Source organism: Priapulus caudatus, unplaced genomic scaffold, assembly GCF_000485595.1.
Source record: "Priapulus caudatus unplaced genomic scaffold, Priapulus_caudatus-5.0.1 Scaffold194, whole genome shotgun sequence".
Classification (NCBI taxonomy): domain Eukaryota; kingdom Metazoa; phylum Priapulida; class Priapulimorpha; order Priapulimorphida; family Priapulidae; genus Priapulus; species Priapulus caudatus.
Genome location: NW_014577255.1, coordinates 153,685 through 169,788, shown reverse-complemented (window position 1 = coordinate 169,788; position 16,104 = coordinate 153,685). Strand labels below are relative to the sequence as shown.

General features: G+C 47.6%; 2 protein-coding genes across 5 annotated transcripts in view; one reads left to right on the top strand and one right to left on the bottom strand.

The window, feature by feature from the left end:
* Positions 1–2,151: 2,151 nt before the first annotated feature.
* Positions 2,152–11,470, bottom strand: LOC106807077 (integrator complex subunit 7-like). Its single transcript, XM_014809317.1, has 4 exons — positions 11,372–11,470; positions 4,235–5,876; positions 2,926–3,637; positions 2,152–2,747 (listed from the first exon to the last, which is right to left on the bottom strand). The coding sequence occupies exons 2-4, from the start codon at positions 5,836–5,838 to the stop codon at positions 2,352–2,354; spliced, it is 2,712 nt and encodes a 903-aa protein (XP_014664803.1). The 5' UTR covers positions 5,839–5,876; positions 11,372–11,470; the 3' UTR covers positions 2,152–2,351.
* Positions 11,471–11,541: 71 nt separating this feature from the next.
* The window catches only part of LOC106807083 (polypeptide N-acetylgalactosaminyltransferase-like 6), an 86,379-nt gene continuing 81,816 nt past the window's right edge, over positions 11,542–16,104 (top strand). For all 4 annotated transcript variants that reach the window (XM_014809329.1, XM_014809327.1, XM_014809325.1 and 1 more), the window contains exons 1-3: positions 11,542–11,609; positions 11,743–11,825; positions 13,977–14,393. In XM_014809329.1, coding sequence (XP_014664815.1) covers positions 14,142–14,393 — 252 coding nt within the window. In that variant the 5' untranslated portion in view covers positions 11,542–11,609; positions 11,743–11,825; positions 13,977–14,141. The remainder of the gene's footprint in view (positions 11,610–11,742; positions 11,826–13,976; positions 14,394–16,104) is intronic.

Sequence of the window (16,104 nt, the reverse complement as noted above, 5' to 3'; positions counted from 1 at the left end):
ATTAATAAAGCCATCAGTTCCGCGTGTCTGTCGATGTAGTTTTATCTCAAGTGCAGTATATGGAATTGTTGATATGTTGGTAAATCTAGAGTAATAGTTGTCTTGTCAAGCGGCAGCAACTTCCGTAAGTGTTGACGATTTTACTTGTCTAGAGACAGAAACCGTGTAGGAAGGGTTCTTCGCTGTTTTCGGTGAACATATTTTGTTCTCATTTTCTCTCTCTATATATACACATGTATAAATGACTATTTTAACGTAACGTAATTACTGTTAATGTATCCAGCAGTCGTACGTTTTACGCCTGTAATGATTAATTTTGTTACTTATTGTTTTTCAATTCCTAATTTGAAATTATTTTTTAAACCAACTACAAATGCTGAAATCTGTTCGCCATTTTTGTGTTCATTTTTAGATTATATTTATTTTACAGTCGCCTGTACTTGTGTCACGTAGATGCCAGAGAGACAGTTACGTGTAAACGTACTCGGGATAATACTCACAATTGTGTTGTGCCTTTTATTGTGTCTTACAAATGTCGTCGTTTTAAAACGAATGTTGTTGTTTTGCGGTCCATCCAGGATAACCACTCCCCAAACTAAGATTCCCATATAGTGTTGCGTGTACATTGGCGATTATGGCGGAATTTTAAATGTTCCTGCTTAACTCATGATATTTTTTGCTTTGGTTTACAAATAGCTGTAACCGGACTGTTCTGTCACCACGTCATTACGTAACGCAAGGCTATAGTAACTATAGCTAACCTTGGAGTAATCATTCTGATGATCACTCAAGAATCACATCAGACTGATCACGTCAGAATGAATACTCCAAGAGCTAACCTAGCGTATGATATGCGGTAATGTTACCCGCCTATATGCGCGTGTGAGAGAGATAGATACCGTACAGATACATACAGATGTGTTTCGATGAGGTAGCCTGTCCTAACGGCACTCACTGCCATCATGTCACTCTAGTTCACCGTGATTGATTTGATATTACAATGCCTTGAGCAGTTGACGTCGTCGTTATTGCTGTTGTTTGTACACGTATCTTAACTACTTCACGCGTGCTGCCCGTGATCTAAGAACACTTCCCCTTCGTCGGTTAATTCGTTAAGTGTACCCGTTTATAGGGCGAACTTATAATTGTATTCGTTTAAATCATACGATTTCATGGTAAAATTGTAAATAATCAGGGTAGAATGCAGCTGGCGTCTAACGCTTTGACGAACTGTTGGTATGAAAAATGGCTTACTGCAAGTCGAAGAACTTAATAGATATAGTATTAATCATTATATCATATTATATATTTATGCTCTTTTTGTCTATGTCCGATGGAACATCTGGTAATCATACGTCACGTGTGTACGATCGTCTTTTCTGTTAACTGTGCTGTATTGACTGAAATAAAGACATGTTCCTCTGATATATAGTATATCTACATGTGAACTTTATTTATAGTTCGTTTTTTTACAACACGAGTTTTTCTCTTGGTACAAATGATATTTTAATAGTAATATATAATATGGTAAGCTTCTCTGACAACTTCAATATTCCAATACGCAAATATTCCAAGCTCGATTTTTACTCAAAATATTTCATTCTGACAATCGAATTCTGTAAAAGAGTCCCATTTTGCATTTCAATAGCACACTGTCGCAGATACCGTGCACTTTGTACCACACTGCTCCGTGCACCGTGCACTACTCTGCTACCAGTGTTAGAAATGCGTTGAAATCTCTGTCCTATGTAAGGAATGCGCGTGCTATCAGGATTCAATAATAGTACTGCAGTCTAGGGGAAGGCGTTAGATCGCTGTGGTTAGTACTGCAGTCTAGGGGAAGGCGTTAGATCGTGTGGTTGGTATCTGAGGATCAAGGGGAAGGCTGTTAGTGCGCTGTGGTTAGTACGAGTGGTGCAAGGGAAGGTGTTAGTATCGCTGTGGTTACTACAGTGGTCAGGGAAGGCGTAAGATCGCTTGTGGTTTGTACTGTGGTTAGGGGAAGGCGTTAGATCGCGCGGGGTTAGTACTGTGGTCTAGGGGAAGTCGTTAGTCGTTGTGGTTAGTATGTTGGTTTAGGGAAGGCGTTAGATCACTGTGGTTAGTACGTGTGCTAGGGGAAGGCGTTGCTCGCTGTGGGTTAGTACTGAGGTCTAGGGGAAGCGTTAGATCGCTGTGGTTAGTACTGAGGTCTAGGGGAAGGTGTTTGATCGCTGTGGTTAGTACTGTGGTCTAGGGAAAGGTGTTAGATCGCTGTGGTTTGTACTGAGGTCTAGGGGAAGGTGTTAGATCGCTGTGGTTAGTATGTGGTCTAGGGGAAGGTGTTAGATCGCTGTTGTTGGTACTGTGGTCTAGGGGAAGGCGTTAGATCGCTGGGGCTGGTACTGCATGCCACTGCCGCGCTGCTGGTTCTGCTGCTGTATCTGGTCGATGTAGGACTTGACGGTTGAGCGCAGCCTGCGGTCCCGTGCCCACGTCTCGCCGTCGTCGTCGACGACGCGCGTCTCGATGTTTACCGTGTGCAGGCCCAGCGTCGCGAAGCTCAGCAGGAATTGTACGCTGAAGTAGTCGTTGTGTGGCTCGGCCGTCTGCGTCAGCTCGTTCCCTGCCGCCGCGCGCCGCCGCCGCGCCGGCTTCGTGTCGACGGAGCGCGCGCCGCGTCCGGCTCTGGTGAGCGTCGACGGCGGCGAGGGCGACGCTGCAGACGCGGCGGACATCGCGGTGTGCGCGTGCTGCACGACGCCCTTCTACTTCAGCGCGAGGTAGGCGTCGCAGTGCACCCAGATGGCGCGCTCGCCGGCGCTCTTCGGCTGCGGCGTGATCGCGAGCATTGATCGTCGTCGACTGCCAGCCTGGAGTAGAAGCGCGGCAGCGAGGCGCACGGCCAGCAGCCGCCGCGACGCCGCCAGCAGCGCCCCCACGTGCTCGTGCTGGATCGCGCGGCCGGTGACGCGCGGGGGGGCCACCGATCTCGGCGAGCGCCGCGCGTGAGTCCGTCGACCTCGAGGCGCCGGTGCGCGTCGCGCTCCGCGGCCACCGCCGCGGCGCGCCGCCTCCGCGCGACGTGGCGTCGCCGCTGCGTGAGTCGCAAGCACCGGCCTCGTGCGCGCTGCAGCAGGCGGCCAGGACTGGCTCAAGCGGCGCACGCGTGAGCGACGCGGAGGTCAGCGTCGAAGGCAGGCGCGGCTGAGCGCTTCGTGGCGCGCGTCGCGCGTGGAACGCCCGCGCGCTCTCCAGCAGCTGCGAGCCAGCCTTGCCCGCGCGCTGCAGTGGCTCGGCTAGCGTCATCGCGATGGCGGGCGGCGGACACGTGCGCAGCGTCGCGCAGCTCTGCGCCAGCTGAACGTGCGCCTGCAGCGTCTCCGCACGCAGCGTCGCAAACTCTGCCTGCAGGCGCAGCGGGAAGCCAGGCGTGCTCGCCGCCTTCAGCGACGACAAGCCTTTACGATAGGAGACGACGGCCTGCTGCAGCCCTGCCAGCCGACGCTGCGGCGAGGTGGCGCCGGCCGGGACGACCAGACACGACTCGGCTAACGTGAACTCCTTGAGAGCGGTGATCCAGAAGAAGAGGTGCTCGCCGGCGATGCACGCCGTCAGCGAGTCGAAGATGCGGCTCGCAACGCCGTGGTGACCGTACCTGCAGGGAAACCGCAGAGCGTTACTCACGCGACAACAACTATCTAGATGTGTAGTAACAACCTCCAAGTAAACAAATAGTCGACACGTGACGCACTGCGGTGCATGTGGCACAAACCATGAAACGCCTATATCTAATATCACGTGTATCTAATATAACATATACAACATGATATAATATCACGTGTATCAGGAAAAAAATTAATATTTATTTTTTGGGGGCTACTTTTCAAGCTCGCGTGCATGAAAATAGCACTCTAAAATTTGGTTTGCATTGAACTCTATGCAAATTTACGGGGGCTCTTTTTGGCATTTCGGGGGCTAAATCGCCCCGAGCCACCGTGTATTTTTTTCACTGACGTGTATCTGATAGCCACCTATTTTAAATAACCCAGTTTTGTCAGCTGCATCTACATTATCGTCAAAAATACTTCTTGATTACTGCTAGCTTTCATTCCTGTCCACATTCCCTAATGTAAAAGCTCGCGTATTCCTTTATCATCCTGTCGCACACCACACATTACCCTACAGATACTACTGCTACTTAACAGTGATCATCAATCAACAACATTCACTGCAAGTAGATGGCGCCACGTACCTCGCCGCCTGCCTCGCGATGCGGTACTGATCCCAGCAGTTGACGCTCTGCACTGCCGTCTCGACGACGGCGAGCGTGTCGGCAGGGATGCCGTCGCGACACGCCTGGAACACGACGCACGTGAGCAGCACGACGAGGCGACGATGCTCCCCCTCGCCCGTCGACGCCGCCGCGAGCGCCGCAGACACGCGCGGCAAGATGGCGGCGACCGCGCCCGCGTCGCCGCCGCCGATCGCCGCGAGCGCCGCGCAGACGGTGGCGGCATCGTGTGGCGCGGCGGCGACGGCCAGCGCCCTCGCGAGCGCGTCGGCGAGGCCCGCCGTGACGCTCTCACGCGCGCGGCACAGCGTGACGGCCGAGCGCAGCGCGACGCGTAGCGCCACCCCGCCGCGCGCCGTCTCCCCCGCCGTCGCCACGACGACCAGCATCTCGACGGCTCCGCAGACTACGCGCGCGAGTTCGTTGCCGACCTCGTCGTCGTCGCCGCGGCGACGCGTGGCGACGGCCGTCGCCAGGGCGACCGCCTGCGCGGCGACGGTCACGTCAAGGTCGTAGCAGGCCGTCTCACAGAGCGCGAGCAGCCGGCGCGCGAGCGCCGACCCCGCACGCGCGTCCAGCCGCTCCATCGCCAGCGACTCCGCCAGCGTCGTCACAACCTTCAGCGCCGCCACCTGGTGAGCGCCGCCGTCGACGCAGAAGTCGACGAGCGCGCCGACGTCCGCCTCCGACCAGACGTGCGGCGCGACGGCCGCCAGGTGGCGCAGGTCGCGCAGACACAGCAGCTTGACGGCGGCGCGCGGGTCGCCACGGAGATACGCGAGCAGCAGCGCGATCTGCTCGTTGACGTCGATGTAGGAGGCGCCGGCGAGGCGCGTGAGCGTGCGCAGCACGACGAGCGTCACGTTGAGCGCGGGGTAGAGCCGCAGCACGCGCGCGCACGTGCGACGCACTCGCGCCCCTGTGCGCGGGTCCCCGTGCGTGTGCTCGAATATCGGGATGAGGCGCAGCTTCGAGGAGACGGGCGTCGCAACGCCGTCCACCGCGTCCGCGATCTCGTCGCAGACGTCCGCCGCAAATGCGCGCGACGCCGCGGCGAATCGCTTCGCGGCGAACGTCGCCGCGGCAACCTCGACGCCGTCGCGCGCCTCCAGGCTCTCGCGGATGCTGTGGTGCACGTTGCGTCGCTCGGGGATGATGGCGGCGATGCTGCCGAGCGTGCGCAGCGCGAGCGCGCGCGCCACCGGGTCGTTGCTGTGCGTCACCGAGAAGATCTTCTTGACGAGGTCGTCGACGCTGAGTATCTTCTCGAGATGCTTGCCGCTCTGCTGCGTCACGCGCAGCACGCACAGCCGCAGGAAGTTGTCGCCCGTGCGGAACACCTCGGCGAGCTTGAGGAAGGCCGAGTTGATGAGGATCGGGAACGGGTACTTCTGGAAGAGTCGCGGGAAGCGCACGATCGCCTCGCACTGCTCGCCCGTCTTCGTCGAGCGTAGTCCGACGTCGAGCTCCATGAGCGCGGTGTTGGCATCCTGGTCCGCCGCGCTCGTGTACGCGTCGAGGCCGCCCCGCGCCGCCGCCGCCGCAGCCGCCATCGTCACGGACATACTCGCACCGCACGTCAACTATCGTTGATATCGCACCCCTGAAATTAACACAAGCATCATCATGACGATGTAAATAACTGTATAATAATCAATAATAAATGTATCTGTCTATGGCAAACGGATTTAATCGGCAATTCCAACGTGTATGTTTTTCAAAGTTCGCGCGTAATGCATACTCATTGTCAATGAAGAAAAACTATTGCAGATTTTTTATTTACATTCCGCTTTTTTCTACGTTATTTATATACTGCATAATAATGGCTATAGCCATGGAAATACAGACGTAGTCAAATAAGTTTGATTTGACATTTGGTACCTAGACAGCAACGTTGTAGCATGTATACGAATAGATCGAGTTTTGTCATGTTTATTGTCAGAACAGAGATTGCTTTTGAAAAACATTTGGTGTCATTTAGAACATTTGGATATTTTACAAAATAAAAAGAAAGATATTTCAGACTGATAATGCATGGCAACTGTTTTATGATGTAGGTAAGATGTTAATAAAGTCAGATCTATGGTAGATCTATATTTCTTAGAATTTAAATGTTACATGGTCAGAAACACACAAAGAGATGCGGTACAAAAGTTCACATTTGTCAGGTAGTGTAACATCCTCCACATAGCCTACCCTGATAAACTATGCCACCTCCACCTTCCACCTGCACCGCAGTTTCTCCAGAAATGGAAGGGCTTTCATTATAGAGTAAAATAGTTAGGAAGTGTTAACCAAGCATTTTATTGCAATAAGATCACACCTACGCACACATTGAAGAGCGATTTTGGCTATTGTGTTTTGTTGTCAACAGCTTAGATCACCCAAAATCATATCCAGATACATGATGGTAGAAAACTACCTGCTATTTGTGCATAGGAGTGAAGTTATAAATTGGGAAAAATGTGAATGTAATACATTTTTACCATACTCCTTTATTGTAACTTACAGTAACGAACTGAAATGGCAGAGCTTAAATGTTAGACTTACAGTTCAGGGTTCTCCCCAGGATGAAATTCAAACAGGGGGGGAGGGGAGGGGAAGGAGGGGGGGGGGCGTGCGGGGGCGCGGAGCGGTGCGGCGGGGGGGAAAGCTGAGGGGGGTCGCCGTGCCCGGCCGCGCGGCGGAGGCTCCGCGCCGCGGCCGCCGGGGGGGGCGGGGGCGTGTTTTTTTCACCGTACGCGACTGGCAATTAATGGGCGCGCGCGTAGGGACTCCGGGTCAGAGCCCGGACACGGGCCGCCAGATCAGACGCCGGGTGATGTTGGTGGGTTCTTGTATATATAAGATAGCCGAGTCGGTGTTAGCAGGTTAGTGTTCGGGTGTGGGACAGAGTGTTGACTGTTTGTGGCTTTGTGTATTGTCTGCAGTGCATGGTGGCACGGTAAGTAGGGACGTTGCCTGTTGTTCTGGGCGAATGAATTCTGTTGCTGAATCGAGTTCCTCGCTTGGAACTTTTTTGTGGCTGGGAATTAAATGCCGGGGGCGGAGGTTCATTTAACGGGGCACAACGATTGAAACAGGGGGAGTTTTCCCGAACGGGGCCGCTGGCGGCGCCGCGGTTTGCGCCACGTAGGGGAGGAACCGCTGCAAGCTTACAGTGCAATTCTCAGATCAAAACCCAGCCACTGTTCAGGAAATTTAGTTTGTACTTAGAGGTCAACAAGTGATATAGTTTAATAGTAGGTAGGTTGTGTGTGGGATCAAAAACATGGACCAAAGATATGAGCTGTCCACATTTGCACGTCGCACATTCGCGAAAATGATTGTGGTCGCAGCGCTTATATGCCATGAACCAAAAACAATTACGCCCATTTCACTACAGACTAGAAGGCTATTGGACGCTAAGAACAGGCCCTCAGGTTCCTAGAGAATTGTGGGGTCCAAGCCTAGTTAGGCACGCCAAGATTAGTGTGCACATAATGGCGAATTTTTAGGCTACAAATTGAGTATCTGCAAGAGCAGATAGAAGGAGAGGCGTACAAGAGGGTAAAATCTGAAGACATGCTGGCAGTATTAGTGCGAATTAATAAACTTTTCCGTTTTATTTTGACGGATCCTTTGCAGTATCATTGATTAGGCTGTGCCTTACCTTTGTTCATATAAAACAACACGCATGTCCCTACGATGCCCCTACGCTGAGATAATGAGCGGTGCAAAGATCTGGTATTTTCGCCGCAACGCCCGCCGACTAGAGCATTAGTCAGAGCTGGCGACTGAGTCTCTCGCGAAGGTGGTTTATAACTTCGGGAAGCCTCGCTTGTCCGCAATGACGTCTGTTTATGATTGCCATAGTGATGACCGCGCCACTGTGCCGACGGCTCACGCGCCGACCTCCGCCTGACCTCGTGTATGGGTGAAACCTCTGGGTAGTATGGTACGGTGGAGTGCAGCGGGCTCAAGCTATCGGGCGCTGACGGCACCAGCGGCCGAGCCGGGCGGCGGGCGCAAGCAAACACACTGGAGATCACTGTCGGGGCGAGAGAGACGCAGCTCTGACGTAATGTGTCCTAGTCGGGTTTTGGCGAAAATACGATCTTTTCACCGCTGCAGTGTCTCTCAGCGGTAGGGGCAGTCGCTAGGGCAGTGCGGCTTCTGTTTTAGTATGACACGAAGGTAAGACAGCTAATCAATATACTGGCAAGGTCGTCAGAATACAAGCGGGAAAAGTTTATTAAGGTTTGACTAAACTGGGGGCAGGCGATGGGTTTTTATGGCATTTGTAACCGGTTGGTAATCGGCTCTCCTTCTTGTATGCGTGCTCGGATAATTGCAAATCAAAGTAGAGCTTCGCATCGAAAGCAAGAGCAAAGGTGAACAGCTGCTGTTACTGGTTTAGAGAGTTGGGTAAGTCAGATGAAGGAATAAGATAGGAATAACTCTCTTATTCATGTTGTTTGTGGGCACAGGGCGTGCGTGGCGTGTACTTGTGTGTTTGCCGTACTGAGCGAATTTGGTGAAGCCGGGCATTTAGAGGTAGATTATCGGCAATAATAAGCGAATAGAGGTAGAGAACATTAGAAGCCCATTGAAGTCAAATTTATAACTTCTGTATACGGTTTGTGTATACGGATAGTAGAAACATTCTAATAAGCGTCTTCCATTTCAAATCGCCGCGCCGCAAGTTCGCAAATCCGCGCAGTAAGCAAACAGACATGAATATTAGTCTAGGTCATGTGACGTCTACAGCCCCGTTGAAACACGCCATTATGTAAACATAGTGCGTGTGGTGTATACGATGTAGAAGAGCGGGAGACAGAAGCGATAAATTTCAATTGATTCTCAGTGATTACTCAGATGAAGATGATATTTATAATGATTTACAAGTTGGATATAGATTTTGAGGGCGCTGCGAATATACACAAGAAGAAATTGAAGGAGAATCGTCTGAAAAAGCAAGGCGAAGAGTCGGCGCAAAACTTCTTCAAGATCAGAAAGCAGCTCACCAACATGGCGGAATGGAACTTCGGTAGGGCCGAGATAGAATCTGTAGACAAATACTGGTGGTTCTTGTCGTGTTTGTGAATTATATGAGTACGTACACTGAATCGTATCCTATGCTGCCTGAGAATTGAGAAGACCGGGTTTATTGTAGGAACAGTTCGACGGCTAGACGCAGGTGAGGCATGCGAGTAACTGATCGCAGCCGGACTTATCACGCTCGGTCAGAATCTACATATGTATCTGTACATGTAAACCATCTCTAGCGCAAGTATGTATCATATCCGTGAATGCATTACCACACAGGTATATGTATTGTACAATGATATAAGTAAATTTACAGGCTACATTGTTTGTTGTATGCTGCAACAATACTTTCACGCTAGCATAACATATACTAAGCCGTGTTAGCACTGTTACGCTATATAATGGCGTGTTTCAAACGAGGGCTGTGACCGTCACATGACCGAGATTACTATTCATGTGTTTCTTACAAATTGGGCGCCGGGGATTAAAATGGAAGTACGTTATTGAATGTAATTTTCGATGTATAAAAACGTTACAGAAGTTATAAAATTTGACTTCAATTGTCCTTTAATTAAGACTTTCGTAGCAAATACATTTCGTGTTTATTTACCATTGTTTTTTTATTGAGACGTTCCAAGTGCCTGTGGCTGTGGCTGTGGCAGTGCTCTGCCCAAGTTTCAGTTTGCCTTAGCTATGTTCAATTTTTGTAAATATAATTTAGATACCCTAAGAGGACATCGTTAGTCCGTAGGCGTTACATTACTGTCATTAGACTGTCCCTACAATGATCTACTGTCTACTGTAGTAGCTCGTATGCATAACCTAATTACTAATAAGCCACAGCCATTGTGCCCGCCGGGGCACTTGGGACGCGTTTCAATAATAAAAAGATGTTAAATAAATACAACTTGTCAGTAGCCGTACACTACAGTAGGCCACTACAGGTCGAATAGTCCCTTAATGTTTGATTTGACCTGAATAACTTCACTTCACACCGTTAACTACACCCGATGGCAAGCAGAATAGCCGCGCACGCGCAATTGTGCATGCAGCCAGAACACAGTAGATAGGAGAAGGGTAAGAAAAGCGTGTTCACAGAAAGTTCCAGACGCTCCACTTTCTGTCGCAGCATCTAGAGGAGAATACACCGTGCAAACGCCATGATATTGCCATCTGTGTGTAGCTGAATGCCTGAGCTTGTTCGAATATACGTCTTGCAACTTGGTAACCACATACTTTACCCAGAATTATATGAAAAATCCTGTTCGAATTTGCCGCAAATTTCCGCATGAGCCGATTTGTAACGGGACAGGTACATGAGGCAATGCGCCCCCGCATTGCACTCTGGGAGGAGTTGGCATTCCGCCTGCCGCACCTCAAAACGAGCGGTCTATGAGTATTTCGCACAAAGTGACGTCACACGGGCGACTATCGTGATTTGTCAACGGATATAATAGAGCAGTTAGGGATTTTCGCGGCATGTTGGTCCGTTTACAAATCGGCTTCATGGAAATTTGCGGTCACATTCGAACAGTGATTTCTCATATAATTCTGGGTCAAGTGTGGTGGTACGTGCGAAGTTGCAAGACGTCTATTTTCGACCAAGTGACCATTAGCTACACACAGCTTGCCAATATCATGCGTTTGGACGTGTATTTCTCCTCTAGTGCTGCGGACAAAAGTGAGCGTTCTGGACATTTCTGTGAACACGCTTTCTTAGCCTTCTCCCTATCTACTGTTGTATCTGTGCCATGCACAATGGCGTGCGGGCTATGTGTTGCATCGGTGTATTTAACGGTGTTGAAGTGAAGTTATTAGGTCAAATCAAACATTAAGACTATTGCTGGTACTGTAGTAGTAGGCTACTGACAAGTTGTATTTATTAACCATCATTTTATTATTGAAACGGTCCAAGTGCCTGTGATTGTGCCGGTAGGCCTAGTTGTCAGTTGTCCGAGTTGGTAATACGTCAGTGGAACAGTCCGAACACCACACTCACAGTTCTAAAACTATACAATGCGTGCGTTTAAGTAGACATTATTATGAAAGTACCGCATGGTGATTACTTACACGCTTACGGCACGCTAGTTCGTCACTAACATGTATCGAACAGAGGTGATATTGGTTATTTCTACGACTCGTAAAGTTTACGAATTCATGCCTTTCGAAATGAATGCTCACGTGTCTTCACGTTGGAAAGTGCTGCCACCAGAAAAAAAGTTTTGACTGATGGCTATCACGTGACGATAACAGTGCGGAAGTACAAACACACGCCAGCCACGAAAGCATCGGCGTCGTGAGGAGATTGGTGAGTCTTTACAGTTAACAATAAAATTCTATAACAATTTTGTCATCTCATTGTGTCAAGTTCACCATTTGGCTATCGTGCATTTAGTATACTCACGTGCACAACTTATGTAGTTTTACTCCTTTCGTTGTAGCCGTTTCGCCAATGGGTGAAAAAGAGTGAACCCAAGGACTCGGGAGTGACGGCCAACTTTTCGCTGTTTTTTGCATACCGGTGGTGAGTAGTGCTTAATCCTAGTATGGGACCCCGGTATATATTATAGTTGGCAGATGTGCTAACCCTAATCCGGGGTGATAAACTAGGATTGGGCCGCGAGTAGGGGATTTAGTTGTATGAAAGTTTGTTGGTTACTACAAGTTCAACACGTGCATTGCCTGTACTGTAGTTTTCAACTTGTGGTGGACATTGCCATTGCATTGGCATTGGTAGGTGGTACACTCCGTCTAGTTCCAGCAGGTTCCAGCAGGGTGGAGTGATGTTGAACTTACTGTTAGGATATAACGATTCATAATGATATATTATTTCAAGCTGGTAAATTATATAATATTTAATTAATAGGTATCAGTCATCACATGTAAAATGTTTACATACTTCTTTGCGATTTTCACACGCTAAATTGATTAATGTCGTTAGGCCAAAACAAAATATAGGTGTGGTTATGGTTTCCCGACCGACCCTATTTATTCCCAGCGACCCTAAACATTTTAATTGTCAATTTTCTTTAAAGTAAAAAAAAAAAAATGAATTGGTCAGTTCCTGCTTCAAAAGGCCACAACGCACATCCTTCGGACATGGTTCGTAAATAAAATATTTTAAGAAAATAAAATGTTTTCCCTACTTACCTACCCTACTTTTTTTCGGCATGTAACGGTAACCACACATATAGTTTGTTTTGGCCTTACCTGGAACAAAGTGTCTGCAATTAGGTGTTCATATCTGCTCAAAGCAATCATTTGGTCTAACGTTGATGAATCATGAAGCATATGTAGATTCGTGTGTAACAGCTGGGGATGGCTTTATTTTTATGTATTTGAATACATCCAATAATGGTCCAATGTCATGCAGCCAACGACTAACCAACTTGCATCATAGTAACCTAAGTCCACTACTGTGCCAGTGCCAGCCAACCATTAAGTACTGCTGTTTAGCCCCAGCCCTCTCTATTCGTACAGCTCTATGTAAGTGACTTGGGGATCTTTGCTGATTACTGCTTTGGAGAAGATACAATACTACATTTTAACACTTTACATATTTACGAGTTCAAATATTCACTAATTAATCCTACAATGGCTCTATCGGGTAATTATTCTTTTAGTGCCTAAAGATGTGTCTGGGCTGATTGCTGAATGTGCATACCTCTGCACTTGTATGAGTGCAATAATGTGTACTGTTGAAAAGGTGAAAGTGTCTATGATTTAAATCTTATTATTAATATTATATAGTAATTTCTTGTATACATTCAATAGTTTGCTTGTTGAAGTGGTGGAACATGCAGTACACCAAGAAACCAGCATTGTTATATCGTGAACATTCATGAACATTTAGGTTGCAATAGCTGAAGCTAGTGAATAAGTTCACTAGTAGCTATATGAAAGCTACATGTCTATCGGTTACTTGAGAAAGCTCTGTGATATCTTATATGGTGTGCATGCATCTTCTCTTTGTGTGTGCGCGCATGCGTGCATTCGTGCGTGTGGTGCGTGCACGTGTGCATGTGCTAGCGTGTGTGTGCTAGTGTATGTGTGCTAGTGTATGTGTGATAGTATATGTGTGCTAGTGTATGTGTGATAGTGCATGTGTGGTAGCGTATGTGTGCTAGTGTATGTGTGATAGTGCATGTGTGGTAGCGTATGTGTGCTAGCGTATGTGTGCTAGTGTATATGTGATAGTGTATATGTGATAGTGTATGTGTGCTAGTGTATGTGTGATAGTGTATGTGTGATAGTGTATGTGTGCTAGTCAGTGAACAAAATACACGGTATACAAAATATACGGGGGCTCGGGGCGATTTAGCCCCCGAAATGCCAAAAAGAGCCCCGGAAATGCCAAAAAGAGCCCCCGTAAATTTGCATAGAGTTCTATGCAAACGAAATTTTAGAGTGCTATTTTCATGCACGCGAGCTTGAAAAGTAGCCCCCGAAAAATAAATTATATTTTTTTCCCTGGTGCTAGTGCATGTGTGCTAGTGTATGTGTGATAGTGCATGTGTGATAGTGTATGTGTGATAGTGTATATGTGCTAGACTGTTAGTGTATGTGTGCTAGTGGTTGTGTGCTTAGTAGTGTATGTGTGATAGTGTAGGTGTATGCTCTGTATTAAACATGACTGAGGCTAATTTTTCACTGATTTTTCTCATTTATCACACAGTGTGTGCGTGACTGTGACACTGACACCGTGCCATTCCCGCGAGCCAATATGTGTATCGCCAGCTGACCACCTGCGTTGATCGTTGCTGGCCCACGTTACCCCGCGCAACGCCTCCGTGCTGACGTTCTCGCTTTCACGCGCGCGTGCTTTCGGACAGTCGACGACATGAAGCGAAACTCGGTGACCGTGGTCAAGTACCTCCTGTTTGCGGTGGTCATTCTCGTTGCCGGTCCGCTGACCTTCAAGTTCATGTTCCACGATGGCGACAACTCGCTCGGTGGCGGCGGGAAACTGCCAAGAGAGGGCGCCGCGAAAAGACACCTAGACGACGATTTTGAGCAGCACGAAGATGGTCGGCATGACGACAGGTCGAAGATGGCCGCTGAGATGGACAGAGCACCGCTGCGGACCTACCAGGTACGTCCCACGCAATTTGCAGCCTCCGCCGCGTGTTAGTTGTTTTCTCAGGGCTTTTTCCGGGGCAATGACCCCCCCCCCCCTCCGGCATGCTGGTGTCCCTCTGGTCAAGTCATTTGTTAAATACCTTTGCACGAAATTCATTACCAGTTCAGGAGTTATCCACCGACGATGTTGCTACGGGGCATGCTTCGCGTGTGAGGTGCGACAACTTGTTGTTGTTACGCGAACAGTTTGTCGCTTAAAAATGTCTTTACGCGGCTGCTCACAGGCAAAGTTGTTTCACGCGCATGTGAAGCATGTTGAAAGCTTGTTGCAGCTTGTAGCAGCGCTCATGGTTTAGTGCACACGCTGTCAGTAACCTCATCTAGATACCGATCTAAACCGTCTGCTTCTTGTCACTGAATATCATAATGGACGGATGGCCACTTCCATTACTAATGGTTGTACATTATGGAGTAGAATGTTAACGTTAAATGTTTTATTAAACCTAATGCGTACAGGATGCTCTAGTTCACTTCAAACTACAGATGTGCAAATGGCATATATTAATCTAATGTGATCGTGAAATTCATAAACCATTACTGACTATATGGATATATTATTAATTCATCAGCTTCAAATTTATATATTATTGTAATTTGATCTCACGAAATAATCTAATTTTGACAGGATATTCTTAGTAGCTATCTACCATTGGTGTTTAAACCGATTATCTTACACGATAGTCAAGCATCCTCAGTTAATATACATGTTTATTCCAATTAATTTTTGAGAATGAAAGAGTAAGTACTAAAAACGCAAATTAAATTCCTGAACTGAAAGAAAGTTGCTAGTGTAGGATAAAAATTCGCAAACTTTTCTGGTCGTTTTGTCTTGGACCAAAAGGAGAATTTTGTATGGTCGAATTAGAATGTCTCGGATTGAGTGACAAAATACTAACTGTAACGAATCCTACTGAAATTTTATCATGATATACCTATAAGCAAGAAATGGTCCCATAATGTTCAATTTCTGCATTGCTTAAAATGTGTACAGGTATCAATTCGGTTGATATACAGACTTTAATATCAGATTCATTAAATTGAATATATATATATATATAATGAATAATAACAAATAAAAAATAATAACAAAAATAATTAATCAAATAATAATAATAACATATTTTATAATGTTTGAACCATTTTGAAATACCTCATTCAACAGGTCCCTGGCAGCTGGTTGATGTCAGGCAATGACTTGGAAATTCACTTTTTGCATTCAAGATTCTTCATTAAATTTGAATGCACTAACCTGTTCAGTTAGCGTGAATTAGGTTGAGTTCAAACATTTTATTACATGAATACTTTATGCATTTTACTTTATGCGTTTGTAAAACGTGAATTGTGGAAGCTTCTAAGTTTTAGGTTGGTCGATTAGAAAAAACAATACCGACGCAATATTTCACAGGTCTTTGAAAAATTTATTCACAGCAACGTTAGTCTGCACTTACTTCTCTGTAAACACGATGTATGCACGCTTTAAAATGTATAGCGACTAGACGGGACCGTTTCTATTCAATACTTTCAGCGAGAGCCACACATCATATCGCGTGTTAAAGTTGATTTATTCAGCTAAAGAGACGGCCTTACGGTGCGTTTACCATAGACGTTTGCAATAAAGAGTGCGTAAAAACGCCCGTTCAGAAGCTCGTTTCTTAGATGCAGGT

Bases quoted from the DNA above. Each gene is read 5' to 3' on its own strand.
- LOC106807077 (XM_014809317.1), bottom strand. From the start codon at position 5,838: ATGTCCGTGACGATGGCGGCTGCGGCGGCGGCGGCGCGGGGCGGCCTC. The intron at 3,638-4,234 runs GTACGTGGCGCC...GTTTCCCTGCAG, and splicing joins ATCGCGAGGCAGGCGGCGAG to GTACGGTCACCACGGCGTTG. The intron at 2,748-2,925 runs GCACGTGGGGGC...GCGCTGAAGTAG, and splicing joins GGCCGCGCGATCCAGCACGA to AAGGGCGTCGTGCAGCACGC.